The sequence below is a fragment of the Rosa chinensis genome, chromosome 1 (assembly GCF_002994745.2).
Source record: "Rosa chinensis cultivar Old Blush chromosome 1, RchiOBHm-V2, whole genome shotgun sequence".
Classification (NCBI taxonomy): Eukaryota; Viridiplantae; Streptophyta; class Magnoliopsida; order Rosales; family Rosaceae; genus Rosa; species Rosa chinensis.
In genome coordinates, this window is record NC_037088.1 from 5,100,341 (window position 1) to 5,119,860 (window position 19,520).

Genomic DNA, 19,520 nt, shown 5'->3' on the forward strand with positions numbered 1-19,520 from the left:
TTCAATAAGAGTGGTGTTGACAGTTCTGTGACCTTGGGTTATTTGGGTGATTTATGTATAGGTAACTAGTAACTACATTCTAATCGTGTTCCTATAAACTCTGTGGGTTATATATGTGTGCACTCGTTTCCAACTTTGTTAAGCCGATACAGAGACCAAAAGATGAGGCTATATCATCTGTAGGTCTGAGGCTATTCAATTCAATGTTGTTCTGTTTATGATATAGCAATTTCCATCTAATTAGTTGTTCTGTTCAGAGAAAAACTATGCTATGAAGTTCCAATCTACTTGGTTGTTCTGTTTAAGATATAAGTTGATATAAGTAATTAAGTAGAGGCATTTTGAATATCAGTACTGGTGCATGACTTGCTTTTTTATCACCCTTTCGATTGATGAGTTCTGTAATTCAATGGTTTATGTGTGCTCCTTTGTGTTCTGAAACTTTACTTAGTTGGATTCAGCTTTACTTACATAAATCTCGTTAATACGTAAGGCTTACGCCTTACGCCTCAAGGCGAACGCCTTACTGAGGCTCTCCCGAAAACGCCTCGGTTACGCCTTAGTCTTTTAAAACATTGAACCTAATTGACACAAGCAGATGAACTCTGCTTATGATGTAGGGAGTCTGAATATGTATATATTTCAGAATGTCATCAAGAGAAAAGACTGCAGGTTAATGTAAAACCTAAGTATTAGGGTACTTAGGTGAATGAGTAGACTGCAGATTTTCTTCAACCTCTGTACTAAATTAGAGTTTAGGAAACGACCAACATGCTTATGTCAAACACTCGAATCACGCTTGAGAATAAAGAATACATGCGCTACTCTGTCTTCCTAGATGTAACTCATGAAGACGAGAGTTGACTTCACATGAAAGTATTAGAATCTGCAGGAAACTGGTATATCATATTCCTGAACAGACTTTGATAAAAGCTTAGTACTTATTTAGGTGGAATTAATTTGCACCATAGTGGAAAGGTTTCTGTATAGTGGACCAAATTGGGTTTTGAGAAAATCTGCGGCAATGCTAGCAGGGTATGTTACCTCTTTCTTGGCTTCCATTGTTGATAGGCTTTCTAAAAGCTTGCTTTTTCTGATTCTTGAATGAACCAGGCCTCTGCATATATAATTTCTCTTTGTTTCTTTGTTTCTATGTACCACTGTATTTCCTATAATCTCTTTGTTTCAAATGCACATGATGAGCCATTTGGCAAAGTTCTGCAAATTGCAAATTAATCATAGAACTTAAATAGCTCAAGATACAGGTAGCATGGTATATATATCCTAATCCGTACAAAGCCAAAAGAGTAATGGACCACTAAATATTTTTTTCAGGAGCTCAATCCGGCCACGGGCCACGTACTAATAGAGCATCGAACCTGCTAGGACATCTACTAGAGCTGTAAGTTGTATTACTTATTCTACAGACTACATATTTAAGGAAATCAGGCTTCTCTCTCTCTTTACTACTTTTTTTATTTTTTGTTTTCTTTCTCGTCATTTTTATTACATTAAGGAGGTATAAAGATGTTTGAGTTCTTATTGCTGTATATGCTTTCTGTACTTGTGGGAATGCATGAGCTGCTACCATCAAACGTGCCTTATGTCTTACTTGTAATAGCACTACCCAGGGCGTAACCTTGTCACCTCTAACCCTCTTCTGGTTATGCCATTGACATCCATCCTCTTCGCGCTTCAATTCGCTCGCCCTATCTCTCCGCGCGCTGCGCTGGCAGGTAGGGGCAGTCAATAATGGAGGCAACTGAAGTTGCCAGCCTATTTAATAGTGATATATGGAAGCAACTAGACCACTTCCACGTATGGTAGATTTTTTTTTAATTTTTTTTTAATTTGGTCATGCCTGAGATTACACTAAATTGAATTTGAAGTAATTTGTGTAATTAGGAAAAACGTATTGGGACATCTACACACAATATTCATCATTACTGAAGTCACAGAACTGAAAACTAGTCCCTTGACAGGAAGATTTTACAATATGCTTTCTGTGTTTATCCAAATTTTACATTATGCTTCTCATGAGCATTTATTCTCGATGGAGCCATATATAACAAGCTGAAGCATTTTCCTAGTTAACTCTAAATCTATCTATAGATGAATTAAAGGAAGCCTTGGCACTGAACAATATATCATCCATCATTATATCTCTGGAGTTCATCATAAACCGCATTTCAACTGCCGATACGTGATGAACTAACAGGATGCCGTCAATTGGATGAATCATATGTTGAGAAAGCCCTTCTCCTTCAGGCTTTCAATAGTGTCCTTCAGAGTTGCTTCAAATGGATAAAAACCAATTCCCAGACCTTTTGCCTGCTCCTTGGATACTTGAAACTGTGGGTCAGAAGGAAGCAAAAGAGGATTGTCATCCTCACACCTGCCATTAATGACAAAAAGAGAAGGGAAAAAGAAAGAAACTTTAGAAATTTGCCACATTCATCGAGTTTTCAGAGTTCCTAATTGAGCTAAATTTTGCAAATTCTTCATAGATGGAAAGGTGGGTGGTATGACCAGTTTAAATGCACATTGAGACAGCTCACATATATAATAAATATATTTAACAGCCATATGGTTTTCGAGGTGACTGAGCAGACAAATAAAAGTTGGTATCAGTTAGGTTGTGCCTAATATAGAGGATTATGACTCGGCCACTCGGGTAATGTTCTTTCATCAGATATCAAGTATGCTATGTTGTTAGACTACCAATATAGATCAGACATTTAAACCCCATTCAACCTCAGACAAAAGGTCCAAATTGACCTCCTGGCAACCATATGTCAAACTGTTAATATCAGAATTTCCCATAGGATAAAACATGTAGTAGAATAAATTTCTAAAATTGGTTTCCAGTTAAACGGTAATCTAGTTTCAGCTATGGCATTTTGTAATGTATATTTACCTTTCAGGAATGTGCAAAGTGGGATAAAGTTGTTGTATAATCTCTAGAATCTCTAGAACATCTCTAACATCAATCAATCTGTAATTTGAAAGGGGCACTGCCCTGCCTAGATAAAAGAGAAACAAACAAATCAACTGCTACCTTGCAGCACAAGAATTATTCAATTCCAACTTTCCATCATACTTTGCACTAAATCATGCAAGGTAGAGATCGAAACATAATTGCTGAAGTATGTACCAGTTATGAGATTCTGAATCATCTCCACGGTCAAATTAATTGTCGGCTGTAAGAGTGGTCCTATCACAAACCCCGGATTTATTGAAACCAAGTCAATCCCATTTCCTTCAGCAAAATTCCAAGCAGCCTCCTCAGCTAAAGTCTTTGAAAGAAGATACCATAGCTGGACATGTCAAAGGGAAGTTCAAACCAAATTCAAAAATACATACTAAATTAAGCTAAACTGCTTTGTATGTACTTAATATCTTGATTCCAAATATTATTCTATGAAAGTAGGAGTAAGATGAATTATTTGTAAAACTTACAAAAGGTGAAACCAAGAAAAAGATAAGAAATGGAACCTACTCACCTTGTGCTTCTCAGCAATAAGTGGATCTGAATACCATGTTTCATCCACCACAACATCAGGGGTCAGAGGTTTTCCATTCATCATTACTGAAGCCATAGAAGATGTCAAAACCACTCGCTTGACGGTTGGAAATTTTTTGCATGATTTCAGAACATTTAGTGTTCCCTTCACAGCAGGGTCAATTAGTTCTGCCTGAAGATATGGAGAAAATGCTCATTGCATTCTCTAAATCAAAAATTATAAAATAAACTTGAACCTTTGAAAATATGATGTTGTCTAAGCAAATACAAACACACGCTGACAATTATGATCCGGCAAAGAAATACAAACTGAAAACTAGAACAACCCTCTCCAGAAACTCAATTAGGTTTTGCTGACAGCATCATTAGAATCTTTTGGAAACTATACCCAATTACCTCTCTGATCAGAAACTAGAGGAAAAACAAGCCAATAGAGAAATCAATAATTAACAAAGCAAAAGATTAGACTCATTGCTGCTAATGGAAAGGACGGATTATCATAAACTTATCTTAACAAATAAGTCAAATTGACAGCTGAGGGGATAAAGAAAAGAAAGTAACTTTATCAGTTGCCTCAACTAATATCTTCTGCAACTGCAAATTGAGCCTCAACTAGTTCTCCAGAAAATTAATTATGGCTTCCTTCGATAAGTTCTCTCATCTCTTTTTTGTTTTCAAAATATACAAGAGCACAATGCAGGAATGAAAGAACTTTATATGAGAAACAGCCAGTTAAGAGAATGGCAGTCTAGAACAACTCTTTTCACAAACTCGACTAGGTTTTATTGGCAACATCAGAATAATTTTCAGGAAACTAGTCCCATCATTGTCTTCAATGAAGAAATGTTAATGCAAAATGAGGAAAACGGTCATCTTAACAAATAAGTCTAATTGCAGAGAGGTGCATGCTAAATAAAAGGAAAGTAGATCAGTTGGTTTATACTTCTTTTCTTGAAATTCTAATATGTTATGAACCGGCAAAGTGAGCCTCCTGGAGTTTTCTACAAAGGTGTTTACAGTTGTTTTAGATAAATTTTCTTAATAAGAAATTTAGAATACTACACATTATGATTGAAAGAACTTTAAGCAATAAGCAGTTAAAAGAATGGAACACATTTGAAGTATTGAAGTAATTAAAGAGATGAACCTGTGGGTCACTGATCGATGAAAATAGTACTGGAGATGCTGTATGGAAAACACCGTCACATCCATCAACCACAGGGTCAAAAGATCCTTCATCTAGCAAATCTGCTTTGAACAAATGAAGCCTTTCTTTTGCTCCATCGAGTGAAAGCAAGTGTTCTGTTTTCTTCGGATCGTCTGGGGCATACATAAACACAAGTAGTGAGTTGAATTGAGAATACATCAACCACACTGGACTACTGGAGCACAAATATCAGCAGACAAATTTAGATCTCTTAAGTACGTACATTATCAAGAACAAGAGCATGCATATCTGGTTAATATGAGCTGAGAAACAGATGATACTTGGTGATAGGTCTGGTCAACAACTAAACCTCCCATTTCCTCATATCTGGTATATACAACTCTCATTTTGTCTTAAAAACATCAATCTTTTTTTTGCTGAAAATCTCATTTTGTTGGGATTTGGAGCTAAAATGTGGGCTTTTGGCTTTATGGGACCAGATTTGGGAACGGAGATAGGCTTTTCTATAGCATTTTTGTCCAAATTTGATTATGGGGAGACAATTGGCTAACAACAGCTAAAACCTTGCTATATCAAACATAAACATTGGATTTCAAGAATTAAGCTTTGAACCCTGAACTGTTCTTATGGCAAACAGAACAAACAAACAAATGCCCAGAATTTGAAACTTGAACTCACTTGGGTCCCGGACAGTGGCTTTGACAATATAACCTCGTCCTAACAAAAGCTTGACCAGCCATGATGCAATATAACCAGACGCTCCAGTTACACACACAGCAACTTTCCTTGCTCCACTCATCCTCTGAGAAGTGAACTCCAGATTTGGGTAGTCGATAATGGAGGCAATTCCAGTCTTCAGCTTATTAAGTAGTAATGCGAGAAGCTGGATGTTAGGACCACGTCTGTTAATCCCCCTCTTAATCCTACTTTGTTTGCATTTGCAGTAGACTTAGAACAGCCCTTAGTATTGTGGTCCTGAGAGACACATGACTGCTTCTCCTTTTGTGTGGACTGAGAGACACATGACTGCTTCGCATCTCCAATTCACTTCAGCATCAGGTGAACCACTTTCACCGTCAGGCCAAGCGGTGGATGTCACCGTTTCTATTCAAGGATACCACTTTACGAGCTCCTTCTTCTCGGAGCACGGTGGCTTGAAACTTTGGGTTTCATCGGATGGCATTTCTCAGGAAAAGTGATGGTGTTTACTGAAAAGGGGCAATCTCATGTACTGCACGGCATCACTAAGCAGCCTAGCCATCTGGATCAGTCATCCTTCATGGCCCTATTACCAGTTGAGCATTTGGACTCTGTATCTCCCATCACAAGCCCAATTGCACCTTAAGAGCTGGCCCACCCTCGTGAGTTGCAACCACTCCTCACACGATACAAGGATCTGTTTTCCTCCTCCACAGGCCTACCACCCAAACGGGCCGTGGATCATAGAATTGCGCTGCCTGCCCAATTCTGGCCCAGTTAACGTAAGGCGGTATTGCTATGCCCATTCACAAAAGACGGAAGTAGAGACTCAAGTCCAAGACATGCTCTCTAATGGCCTCATCCGTCCAAGCCGTAGCCCCTTCTCTTTGCCGGTCCTCTTGGTGAGAAAGAAAGAAGGCACTTGGCGATTTTGTGTGGACTATCGCTCTCTCAATGCCGTCATCATCAAGGATAGATTTCCAATTCCTGTGGTTGACGAACTTCTCGATAAGTTACATGAAGCAAAGTATTTTTCCAAGTTGGATTTACCTTCGGGTTATCACCAAATCTGCATGCATGAGGAGGACATTCCTAAAACGGCATTTCGAACTCATGACGGTCATTACGAGTTTGTGGTAATGCCCTTTGGTCTTTCTAATGCTCCCTCAACGTTTCAAGCATTGATGAATCATGTGTTTAAGCCTTTTTTACGGAAGTGCGTTCTTGTCTTCTTTGATGATATATTGATCTATAGCCCGGATTTGCAATCTCATATTAATCATCTTGAAGAGGTATTTCAAGTACTACAAGTTCATCAGCTCAAAGTAAAGCTCAATAAGTGTCTTTTGGGAAAATCAAAGTGAGTTACTTGGGCCACGTTATTTCTGGTCAAGGTGTGGCATTGAACCCAGATAAAGTTCAATGTCTTAATGACTGGCCCAAACCACATACCACAAAAGGGCTGAGAGGGTTTTTGGGCCTTGTCGGATATTATAGAAGATTTGTTAGGAACTTTGGGCTGATAGCCCAACCACTCAATGATATGCTTAAGGCTAACAATTTCTTTTGGTCCCCTGCTGCTGAAGACGCATTTCAACGTCTTAAACTGGCCGTCATAACTGCTCATGTGCTCGCTATACCAAACTTTTCTCAATCATTTACTGTAGAGACTGACGCCATCGGCTTGGGTATCGGGGCTGTGTTGACTCAACACAAGCATCCCATTGCGTTTCTCAGCAAGACTTTATCTCCTCGGAATCAGGTACTATCTATCTATGATAAGGAGATGATAGCAATCCTATATGCAATTGAAAAATGGTGCCCGTATTTGCTTGGCAATTAGTTCACAATTTTAACTGATCATCAAACCCTGAAATATTTGTTGGACCAACGAATTACTATACCATCCTAACATAAGTGGCTGGCAAAATTACTTGGCTATGACTATAAGATAGAGTACAGACCTGGACATCTCAATATAGTACCAGACATGCTCTCCAGACGCCATCAGCTTTGTGCCATACAGTCGGTCTCCTCTCCAATCTTCGATAGCATCACTCAAATCCAACAAGCATGCTCTCGAGATCCGGAAGCACAAAATATCATCTCAGCCATCTAACAAGGTCTACCAACAAAGAAGAACTTTACTTGGGTGAATAATCAGCTTCTTTATAAGAACAAGATTTTCATTCCACAGACATCAGAATGGAGAGCAAAGGCCTTACATGAGTTTCATTCTTCTTTGGAGGCTGGTCACTTAAAGTATCTACGTACCTTTGTTCGCCTTTCTAAGAGCTTCACTTGGCCGGGCACGCGCCGGGACGTCAAATCTTATATTGCTGCTTGTGATCAATGTCAGCGGCAGAACTACTAGTCGATTCAACCACCGGGCTTGCTACAACCCCTCCCTATTCCGGAAGATGTATGGCTTGATATATTGAGGGATTACCAACTTTATTGTTGTAACACACCCCTATACAGCTGCCCAGATCGCCGAAGCTTTCATGAAGGAAGTCTTTAAATTGCACGGTATGTGACAGGACCCGCCCCGGATTTCACCCTGAAATCTAAAGTAGCCCTGCGGGGTCCACCTTAAAAGAAATTCTTCCAAAAATTCGGCAGAACTTCCCCTAAAATGAACTACCCAAAACCTGTAGAAAGAAAATTTATACTTCTAAATCAACCCATCCTTATCCTCTTGGAGCCACCTGCTCCCCAGATCACAACTCCAATTTCACAAATAACAGTCTCAACCCACATTACAAGATTAATTTCACAGGTTATCAGAGCAATATTATTCCATTAGGTAATAAAGAACACAGAAATAGAATGAGTACGCGGAAGCAATGCTGTTGGCTATGCCTCGACTCCATGCACGCCCGACCTCATCTAATTTCGCCTGCAAACTGGGCATTTGAAAAACCGAAGGGCCTAGAGGAAAGTACGTAAAACCGTTAGCGTGAGTGGACAAAAATAAACAAATTAAAAAGAAAAAGATTTCACACTTTCCCACGTTTATTTCTTTAAAAACCCGATGCATGCAGCAATAAGAAAACACATTTAGCTTTAAAACCTAGAATTTCAAAACGATACACTGACTAGCCTCGCTAGTCACAACATTTGAAAATTATAATGAAAAACGGAAATCTCATTTCTCAAGAAAAAAATAAGACCAGCCCCGCTGGCTACAGTGAAAATCGGACTAGACCCCGCTAGCCCAGCGATAATACAATGAGTAGGGGAAGATGATAGTCAAACGAGTGAGCCACTCAGGCTCGGGTGATAGCCTCCCAGGCTAAAGTACTCCCATATACTCCCGTTATATACCCACACGCCACTATGTGTAGCGATTAGGATACTGGGCTTCAGCATTACTGTCACAAAGACAGTAACCAGTGCCACAAAGGCGGACTGGCTTCGGTGATCCCATCACATCGCCACAAAGGCAGACGATCAATGGTAGCAATGATAATAGTCACCCAAAGTATGGCAAAAGGGTAATCCGTAACCATATATATCCATAAATACATAAGGCTTCCCCAACTCTTGCACAAGAATTTCCAATGACGTGTCCCACACGCCAAGATAATCTCAAATTCAAAAATAATTGGGCAAGAAATAATAAATAATTATAAATTCCTTAGGAAATCCCATTTCCGATAATATTCCAGAAAATCTCAAAATCAACGTATAAATTATAATATGTAATCCGTAAAATCATCTCGGAAAAATAAATCATCGAATAATCACATAAATCATATTTTCAAATAATCATATAATCCAAATCCATTTCTGAATCTCTCTTAAAATCTCAAGAATCGATAATTAATTATAATAAATATTTCCGGAAGTTACCACGAAAAATGATTTGTCAAAGAAAAACATACAATAACAATGTTACCTGAATCGAGCATAGAAAATTTAGAATCGAAATCATACTAGAAGCATTAATCAAATAAGTGATGGAATAATCCGAAATTTAAAATAATATGCTCGATAAATAAAACAATAATATAAGTCGCTAAATCATTTCCCGAAAGCGAAACATAATAACATGGAATTAACTAAATAAATAAATAATTAATTCGGGAAAACATTTGCATGCATCCTTATTTAAAAGCAAAGGTCCACTCACAGTACTATTCCGACGATCACGCATTCGAGTTCCGTCATCGAGCAATAGCTCGGTACGTCATCTTGTACACAATTATATTCTGTGAATAATTATTCAACAATTTAATACGATTCCTAAAATCAATTCCTCATAATTACATCTCCCATTCTCCTCAGATTCAGCCCAACTTATACCACTAATACCAATTCGTTAATTTAAAGGTTCCAAGGCAGAACAGAGAGATATCCGACGGTCGGATTCTCGTAATTCGATAATTGAAACCCTAAACTTAAAAAATTCATAATTAATTCCAAGTTTCTCCAAAAATTACCAAACTTCACATACAAGCTCTACACAATTTATTGGATTTAATGGGCTAAAAACTGGAATGAAAACACTGCCCTACATGCCTCCACGCGCCACCCACAGTGGCGGCGCGTAGGGCTCACGCGCCGGTGGCCACCACCTCCAATGGTCACCAAATTTCGGCAGCGCCACCTACTCATCAGACCCAACATTTTTCATGCTCACAACATTTTCCAATTTTACCTCGAAGAGCTCCAATTTGGCCGTTGAACACGAGCCCAGAAAACCCAAGAACCCTAGAATCGGGTTTTCCTTGATTCTCCTTCTACACTGCAAATCGTGGCTCAAGGCTAGGGGCAAAACGATCCTTGGCAAAAACCGCACCTTCGACAGTGGTTTGGTAGCAGGAAACGGCCGGAATCACCGGAAATCGACGAAACCTCCTTTTGGCTACAGTGAACTTCACGGCTAAATTCCGAGCTCCTCCGGTCGAGCCACCTCAAAACACCACCCCAGGCGTGAAAAGGGAGAGAAAGCGAGCCTGCCGGTGCCTGGGTTCAGTCGTGGGTCGGCCGGAAACGGAAGAATTCGAAGGAGGACGTAATCGGACCGAAGAGGAAGGAGTCGGGGGAGAGGAGAGAGAAAAGCCGGGTAGGTTTCCAAAAAAAGAAACTTACCACAGTAGCTCGGCTATTTATAGAAAGTTACTGTGCACGCTAACTTTCATATTTCGCTTATAACTTTCGCATACAAACTCCGATATTAGCGTACCACATATGCACGCGCTCGGTTTAACGTCCTCTACAACTTTCATGAAGGAAGTTTTCTCAAATTTTGGCCTGATCAAAAAGTCAACTTTTAGGGCCACTAAAATACCGAATTAGGGTAAAAAGTGAAAGTAGTTGTCGTTTACCGTCCAAATGACTAGTAAACGGGTAAGTGAAGATACGGGATGTTACATTCTCCCCTCCTTATAAAAATTTCGCCCTCGAAATTTCATGCCTGTTAGAACAGAAAAGGTACACCATTTAATTCAAAAATACCACAATCTCGAAACTTATCAGTCTTCCCTTAAATTAAGCTTTCCTTTTCGTAACCTCAAATCGGCAATCAACAAAAACTCTGATGATCTCCACTAGCCCTACATAGAATATTTCCAACCAACTGTATGACAAAACCTCACAACAACATCATTACAGATACAACATTGTAGAAATTTCCCAAACTCTGTATATACTAGATTCTTTAATGGACTACGATGTCTCCAACACTAGTTAATACTTCAAATCTGGTTCAAGAATTAATCAACTAAAAAAGAATTTCAATACTTGAAATGAACAATTCGCAAACTGAAACCTTGTCAGTCACAATAATTCAATCGATTCCATAGCAACCCCGCTGAACTTAACCATCCCACAAGAAAGGTTTACCTCCATTCATGATTGAAAAACCTTATGTTCAAAGAAACCTGTAAATGGTTCGAATATGTGAGCAGAAACACATGGTAGAATTTCGAGAATAAAGACTTATGGTTTAACTGAAGTCGGTGACTGGAACGAATCACATTTTGAGTGCCCCATAACGGAAAATTGACTCGCGCATCAAGGAGAACGAGATACTGACGCAACAACAAAAAATCACAAGCAAGAACAATTCCTTTCATAATCCCTAAAAGACTTATCGAAGGAAGACCCTATTCGATGCTGCCGGAATTTCAAAACTTGTCGACTCATCATTTGGTTAAGTTTTCTTTTACAACCTCAAATCACTATTTTAACAACCAATAGAATCTCTGACAAACACAACTACACAACCAAAAATAAAACATGCTTATAACCCCAAAATGACAACACTCAAGTCGAAGCACTTGTCTTGCCTAATAATGTAGCAACGTATACTCGCAAGTACATGAATTTTAGCGTCAAGAAATTCGTGTCCACTAATAGCCCAAATGACTCAAGGTATCGACATCACAAATCATTCGGTTGGAATAATAGCATTCATAACCTTTTCATATAAGTCGCACGGTGAGGAACCTGCCGTTCACCAACAACGTCGTGATAATACATTAACCCCCATTTACTACATTCTCAATTCATACAGGGGTTTATCAGAAAGTCCAACCGCTAATGAAACACCACAAGATGTTCACTACTAACCTACAAGTCTGAAATAACCAATTTCCTTATCAACCACAAAACCGCACTTTCTTGTTGTCTGTTTGTGCTTAGATTTCTGGTCAAATGTCGTTTACGTAAAAAAATCCCACAGTTGCCAAAAGTATCATAGGATAGCCTCGATTAAACCGATAAGTTCCTAATCAAATAGCTTCCTTGCCTGCCACAAGGTGTTACTCTTTGGGTACCACACACCTGTTCATGTTCAAATTTCCGTACAAGACTGCCAACCAAGTAGTCCATTCTTTCTCCTCTGCATTTTCATACCTTAATATTCCAACTATAACAACTATCCCAAAAACTAATCTCCGTTAACTAAGATTCCACCAAAATTTTCCAAACCTCATCTCGCTAAACATTAATCCAACAACATAACTCAACCATAGAAGTTTTTCAATTTGGTACTTCAAATGTCGGTTGAAACCTTTGATAAAACTCAAGTCCAAACAAATAATTTCCAAACTCAACTCCAACATCCTGCCAAGTCATCGTACCTATAAATCCGTGATGGTGACCGAAACTCAATCATACCCACAACTTTCTATACTTTCCAATCAAGGGTTACCATACGGTAGAAAGATCGGTCAAAGTGAGAACTATATCTCAAACAGCTTAACCCAATATCACCAGTAATGGCACCAAGGTAAAAAATTAACTAAATTCCTCCAAAACAATCCGTTAAATATATTTAACCCGAGCAACAAACAGTTTTCTAAGACGACAAAACACCATTCATAAGATCTTTCCTTGAATAACATCATCATATCACACAAAACGATACCCGGATCCGAAAGTGGTCCCACCACATAATGATCCTATTTCGAACTAATCACCACAAAAATATATCTCATTATCAAACGTGTCACAATACAACTCACCCGATCTCCAAAAAATTAGAACTCAGATCAAGCCTTAAAATAACTTCTGAGTCAACTAAGGGAACTCTCTCCCTTGAAATATATCAAACTGTCAAGTAGCACAGCCCCACAAAGAAACTACCACCAAACCTTCCTTGTAGCTCAATGATTCAAAACTTATATCGTAATCGTATCACATAGTAATTGCACTTGAATTACTATGGACACCCTGCGTATCACAATGCTCTTTTCTTAACCCCAAGTTCAACAATTCCACTAGAACAGATATGCTTAAACACACAAGAGTAAATTAAAAGTTAGATTCTTAACCCCCTAATCTATTGGTGAACCAAATTCCACATGTCCAAGCTGACTTCCTTAAAGTCATCCACCCACTAACTTCAAACTCACCTATGTCTATCTCACCTTATTCACTACAATCAAAATTTAAGAAGATCAATCTATAACTCAAAGCACCTAGAATCAACATCCTTTACTTCCAACACAGTCTTGATTCCGAACCAACTATAGTATCCAAAGATAGCCCAAAACTATGGTCGCTCATCTCAAACCATCAAGCACAAAATCGAACTCTGATTTTGTACCATAAACCCTACCTCAACAAACTTGTTGGCATCGAGGAATAGACAACCACAACATTTTCCTCGAATCACATTTCGTAGCACAACCCGAAACTGTAGAGTAGTTTTACTCTATCATCTCCAGGGATAGGCGCAAGACAGTTAACCAATCGAATACGCAAAGAAAACCCTAGGAGGTCGGCGTACAAGAGGCATAGCACCACAAGGAAAACCAACTAGACATGTACCTTACACACTTAATGAATACATCAGCACCGAAGAGTAAACGATGAGGAACCGCTGCAGTCGGGCCATCACTCAGGAGGTACTGTGTAACATCAAGTGCGTAAGGTAATAGAATAGAAACAAGACTACAGAATCTGACAACCTAATGCTCTGATACCAACAGACAGGACCCGCCCCGGATTTCACCCTGAAATCTTAAGTGGCCCTGCGGGGTCCACCTTAGAAGAAATTCTTCCAAAAATTTGGCAGAACTTCCCCTAAAATGAACTACCCAAAACCTGTAGAAAGAAAATTTACACATCTAAATCAACCCATCCTTATCCTCTTGGAGCCACCTGCTCCCCAGATCACAACTCCAATTTCACAAATAACAGTCTCAACCCACATTACAAGATTAATTTCACAGGTTATCAGAGCAATACTATTCCATTAGGTAACAAAGAACACAGAAATAGAATGAGTACGCGGAAGCAATGCTGTTGGCTATGCCTCGACTCCATGTACGCCCGACCTCATCTAATTTCGCCTGCAAACTGGGCATTTGAAAAACCGAAGGGCCCAGGGGAAAGTACGTAAAAACGTTAGCGTGAGTGGACAAAAATAACAAATTAAAAGAAAAAGATTTCATACTTTCCAACGTTTATTTTTTTAAAAACCCGATGCATGCAGCAATAAGAAAACACATTTAGCTTTAAAACCGAGAATTTCAAAACGATACACTGACTAGCCTCGCTAGTCACAACATTCGAAAATTATAATGAAAAACGGAAATCTCGTTTCTCAAGAAAAAAATAAGACCAGCCCCGCTGGCTACAGTGAAAATCGGACTAGACCCCGCTAGCCCACCAATAATACAATGAGTAGGGGAAGATGATAGCCATACGAGTGAGCCACTCAGGCTCGGGTGATAGCCTCCCAGGCTAAAGCACTCCTATATACTCCCGTTATATACCCACACGCCACTATGTGTAGCGATTAGGATACTGGGCTTCAGCATTACTGTCACAAAGACAGTAACCAGCGCCACAAAGGCGAACTGGCTTCGGTGATCCCATCACCTCACCACAAAGGCGGACGATCAATGCTAGCAATGATAATAGTCACCCAAAGTATGGCAAAAGGGTAATCCGTAACCATATAAATCTATAAATACATAAGGCTTCCCCAACTCTCGCACAAGAATTTCCAATGACGTGTCCCACACGCCAAGATAATCTCAAATTCAAAAATAATTGGGCAAGAAATAATAAATAATTATAAATTCCTTAGGAAATCTCATTTCCGATAATATTCTAGAAAATCTCAAAATCAACGTATAAATTATAATATGTAATCCGTAAAATCATCGAATAATCACATAAATCATATTTTTAAATAATCATATAATCCAAATCCATTTCCGAATCTCTCTTAAAATCTCAAGAATCGATAATTAATTATAATAAAAATTTCCGGAAGTTACCACGAAAAATGATTTGTCAAAGAAAAACATACAGTAACAATGTTATCTGAATCGAGCATAGAAAATTTAGAATCATACTAGAAGCATTAATCAAATAAGTGATGGAATAATCCGAAATTTAAAATAATATGCTCGATAAATAAAACAATAATATAAGTCGCTAAATCATTTCCCGAAAGCAAAACATAATAACATGGAATTAACTAAATAAATAAAAACTTAATTCGGGAAAACATTTGCATGCATCCTTATTTAAAAGCAAAGGTCCACTCATAGTACTATTCCGACAATCACGCATTCGAGTTCCGTCATCCAGCAATAGCTCGGTACGTCATCCTGTACACAATTATATTCCCTGAATAATTATTCAACAATTTAATACGATTCGTAAAATCAATTCCTCATAATTACATCTTCCATTCTCCTCGGATTCAGCCCAAGTTATACCACTAATACCAATTCGTTAATTTAAAGGTTCCAAGGCAGAACCAAGAGATATCCGACGGTAGTATTCTCGTAATTCGATAATCGAAACCCTAAACTTAAAAAATTCATAATTAATTCCAAATTTCTCCAAAAATTACCAAACTTCACATACAAGCTCTACACAATTTATAGGATTTAACGGCCTAAAAATCAGAATTAAGACACTGCCCTACACGTCTCCATGCGCCACCCACAGTGGCGGCGCGTGGGGCTCACGCGCCGGTGGCCGCCACCTCCAATCGTCACCAAATTTCGGTAGCGCCACCTACTCATCAAACCCAATATTTTTCATGTTCACAACATTTTCCAATTTTACCTTGAAGAGCTCCAATTTGGCCGTTGAACACGAGCCCAGAAAACCCAAGAACCCTAGAATCGGGTTCTCCTTGATTCTCCTTCTACACTGCAAATCGTGGCTCAAGGCTAGGGGCAAAACGATCCTTGGAAAAAACTGCGCCTTCGACAGTAGTTTGGTGGCCGGAAAAGGCCGGAATCACCGGAAATCGACGAAACCTCCGTTTGGCTACAGTGAACTTCATGGCTAAATTTAGAGCTCCTCCGGTCGAGCCACCACGAAACACCACCCCAGGCGTGACAAGGGAGAGAAGGCGAGCCTGCCGGTGCCCTGGTTCAGTCGTGGGTCGGCCGGAAACGGGAGAATTCGAAGGAGGACGTAATCGGACCGAAGAGGAAGGAGTCGGGGGAGAGGAGAGAGAAAAGCCGGGTAGGTTTCCAAAAATGGAAACTTACCACAGTAGCTCGACTATTTATAGAAAGTTACCGTGAACTGTTACCGTGCACGATAACTTTCATATTTGACTTATAACTTTCGCATACGAACTCTGATTTTAGCGTACTACATATGCACGCGCTCGGTTTAACGTCCTCTACAACTTTCATGAAGGAAGTTTTCTCAAATTTTGGCCCAATCAAAAAGTCAATTTTTAGGGCCACTAAAATACCGAATTTGGGTAAAAAGTGAAAGTGGTTGTCGTTTACCGTCCAAATGACTAGTAAACTGGTAAGTGAAGATACGGGATGTTACAGTATGCCCAAATCAATCGTGTCCGACTGAGACCCGATTTTCCTCAACTATTTCTGGAAGGCCTTCTACAAGCTCTAAGGCACCCAATTGTGTCATAGCTCTGCCTACCACCCTTAATCGGATGGCCAAACGGAAGTTGTTACCAATCGGTGGACCATTATCTCAGGTGTTTTGTTGCAGACAAGCCTGCTTCTTGGAACACCCTCCTTCATTGGGCTGAATGGTGGTATAATACCACATTTCATTCCACCATCAAAATGACCCCTTTCAAAGCTCTTTACGACATACCACCCCTGGTTGTGCCGCGGTACCTTCCCAGCGCCACCGTCGTTCATTCTGTGGATCTTGCGTTATGCAACTATGATGCACTTCTTCGCTCCCTTAGTGAGCACATGGATGCTGCCCAAAACATAATGAAATAACAATCTGACAAGAATCGAACTGACCGTGAATTTGAAATCAGAGATTGTGTTTTCCTCAAGCTCTACCACTATCTTCAGCAATCCCTTCTCAAGAGGACTTCTGACAAGCTTTCTCCATGTTTTTATGGGCCTTTCAAGATCTTGGATCGAATTGGAAGTGTTGCCTACCGCCTGGAACTGCCACCTTCCTCCAAGATCCATCATGTTTTCCATGTTTCCCTTTTGAAGAAATGTGTTGGGGACGCTGCTCCCACTTCCCGGACTCTTCCTCAGTTTGATCAGAAAGGGGAGTTGATTTGGGTTCCTGAGAAAGTCTTGGATACGTCTGTAGTCCACAAGAATAAGCGACCCATTATCCAATGGCTAATACAATGGTCTGGGCTACCAAAGGAGGATGCCACATGGGAAGAGGCCCATTCTATCATGGACAAATTTCCAGACTGAATTCGGTAACTGTGGATGGCTTGCAACTCAAGGGGCAGGGACTTGTTAGGACCACGTATGTTAATCCCCCTCTTAATCCTACTTTATTTGCATCTGCAGTTGACTTAGAACAGCCCTTAATGTTGTGGTCTTGAGAGACACATGGCTGCTTCTCCTTTTGTGTGGACTCGGTCCAATTCCTATATTTTGTAAACTCCAGCCCCAGTTAAGGCATGAATGATTATGATGAATCTTTAGTTTTCCTTCTTTCCTCTCTGTTAAGAGTTTGAACCCATTACAGGACGCCTCAACCCACTTTGCCACTTCTACGTATATTAGATTATTTGTTAATATTTTTTTTAGTATCAATTCATTAAAATAGTTAAAATAGTGAAAAGTACGTAATATTATATTATATATATAATGATGCAATCTTAAGGACTATGTGAGTACGTAATAATAAGGGGTGATCATTTGGCCCCCTTCAGCCCTCAAGCCTGCCCGGCCCATAGGGTTGAAGCCCGACCTAACCCTTGCTTTAGGGTGGGCCGGTCCAACCCTTTCTCAAATAGGGTAGGTTATGAGTCATACAAATGAAACTTGGCCCGGTCCTTCTACCCAGCCTATTTGAGCCCGTTAGAATGATTCACTCTTAAGTATTACTGTGGATACCACAACTATCTTCTTGTATGTCTATAGATGGCAACGGAAGAGTATCTAACGGCTTATTCTGGCTTGTGATGGATATATTTTTAGCCCCATGGGGCTTGATTCCAAAAAAAAAAAAAAAAGACTGTGAGAATCGAACCATTACCTAACTATCCTAATATACACCATAGAATAAAGATAGTAGCCAATTTGCTATCCTAGGTATCACTTTAATATCAATTTGATATCTTAAATTTTATTTTAGCCAATATACTTCCTTATGTTTTCAAAGTGAGCCAATTTGCTATATATCCAAAGTATTATTAGTGCCAATTTGCTACCCTACGTTTCACCTTTCGTTATATTAATTTGTTCATTACTCTATCCAAACATTGATTAATTTTGAAAATCTAGGATAAAAATGACTAATTTTGAAAATTTATTGAAGCATATTGGTTAATCTTGAAAGCCTAAAGTAGCAAATTTGACGGGATGGTAGCAAATTAGCTAACATAATACTTAGGGTAACAGATTGGCTAATTTTGAAAAGATACAGTAGCAAATTTACTGAAATAAAACCTAGGGTAGCAAATTCAGACTAATGTGAAATCTAAGGTCAGGTAACATTAGTAACTTGGAGTTTTATTCTAGGCATAATTGTCAATTTGCTACCTTAGATTTCACATTAGTCTGAATTTGCTACTTTAAGCACCTCCTCCTCCTCCTCCTCTTCTTTCTGTGTAGGGAGGTCTGGAACAACGTCGCGTCGCCTTCGACAACAATGAAGTCTCTGAATTCTCCAGCGTCGCCGTTAAACCCTCCTAGTCTTTCAAATCTGATTGCAGCAAAGAGAATCTGAGCCCTGTTCTGAAAACTTCTCTTTTCACTGTGTCTACGATGCCGTTTAAGCGGTTGAACGAAAATTCGCCGCGGCTATCGGTGGCGCCGAAAAAGATGGGGTTTGAGGTTGAAGAAGAGAAGGGTCAAGACCTGAGGAAGATCTATTCGAAGATTGAGGAAATTGAAAAGGAGATAAGCCGATTGAATTCGAGGCTGGAATTGCAAAAACTAGTGAAGGCCCAGAAGGTGGTGGAGAAGTGCGGCAGAGTTGTGGCGGCGAATTTCATGGAGCCTTCATAGCAGAGTGTGAAGAATTCCGATGGGTTGAGAAAGATTGAGGAGTCTTTGAATTTGAGCGCTAGGCCGAAGGTTAATCAGAGAGGTATGAGTTTGGGGCCGTCGGAGATTATCGCCGATGCCGGGTTCCGGCAACCAAGCAAGCTTGAGATAACCCCCGTTTAGAAAATACAGGATCGCCAGAAATCTTGCTTCTTGAAGCTTCAGAACATTGATGAACTGAGGG

At 39.6% G+C, this 19,520-nt stretch overlaps 1 protein-coding gene across 3 annotated transcripts; it reads right to left on the reverse strand.

The window, feature by feature from the left end:
- Positions 1-1,936: 1,936 nt before the first annotated feature.
- Positions 1,937-17,651, reverse strand: LOC112192090 (phenylacetaldehyde reductase). 3 transcript variants are annotated; one of them, XM_040517335.1, is made up of 7 exons: positions 17,635-17,651; positions 5,370-5,581; positions 4,671-4,843; positions 3,504-3,695; positions 3,155-3,317; positions 2,918-3,023; positions 1,937-2,395 (listed from the first exon to the last, which is right to left on the reverse strand). In XM_040517335.1, exons 2-7 carry the CDS (start codon positions 5,488-5,490, stop codon positions 2,239-2,241), a joined length of 912 nt encoding a protein of 303 aa, XP_040373269.1. In that variant the 5' UTR covers positions 5,491-5,581; positions 17,635-17,651; the 3' UTR covers positions 1,937-2,238. The 3 variants fall into 3 exon arrangements, with proteins under 3 accessions (XP_040373269.1, XP_040373261.1, XP_040373274.1); XM_040517327.1 differs by lacking the exon at positions 17,635-17,651 and adding an exon at positions 5,641-6,100; XM_040517340.1 differs by lacking the exons at positions 2,918-3,023; positions 17,635-17,651 and having other exon boundaries at positions 5,370-6,100.
- Between the last annotated feature and the right edge of the window lie 1,869 nt (positions 17,652-19,520).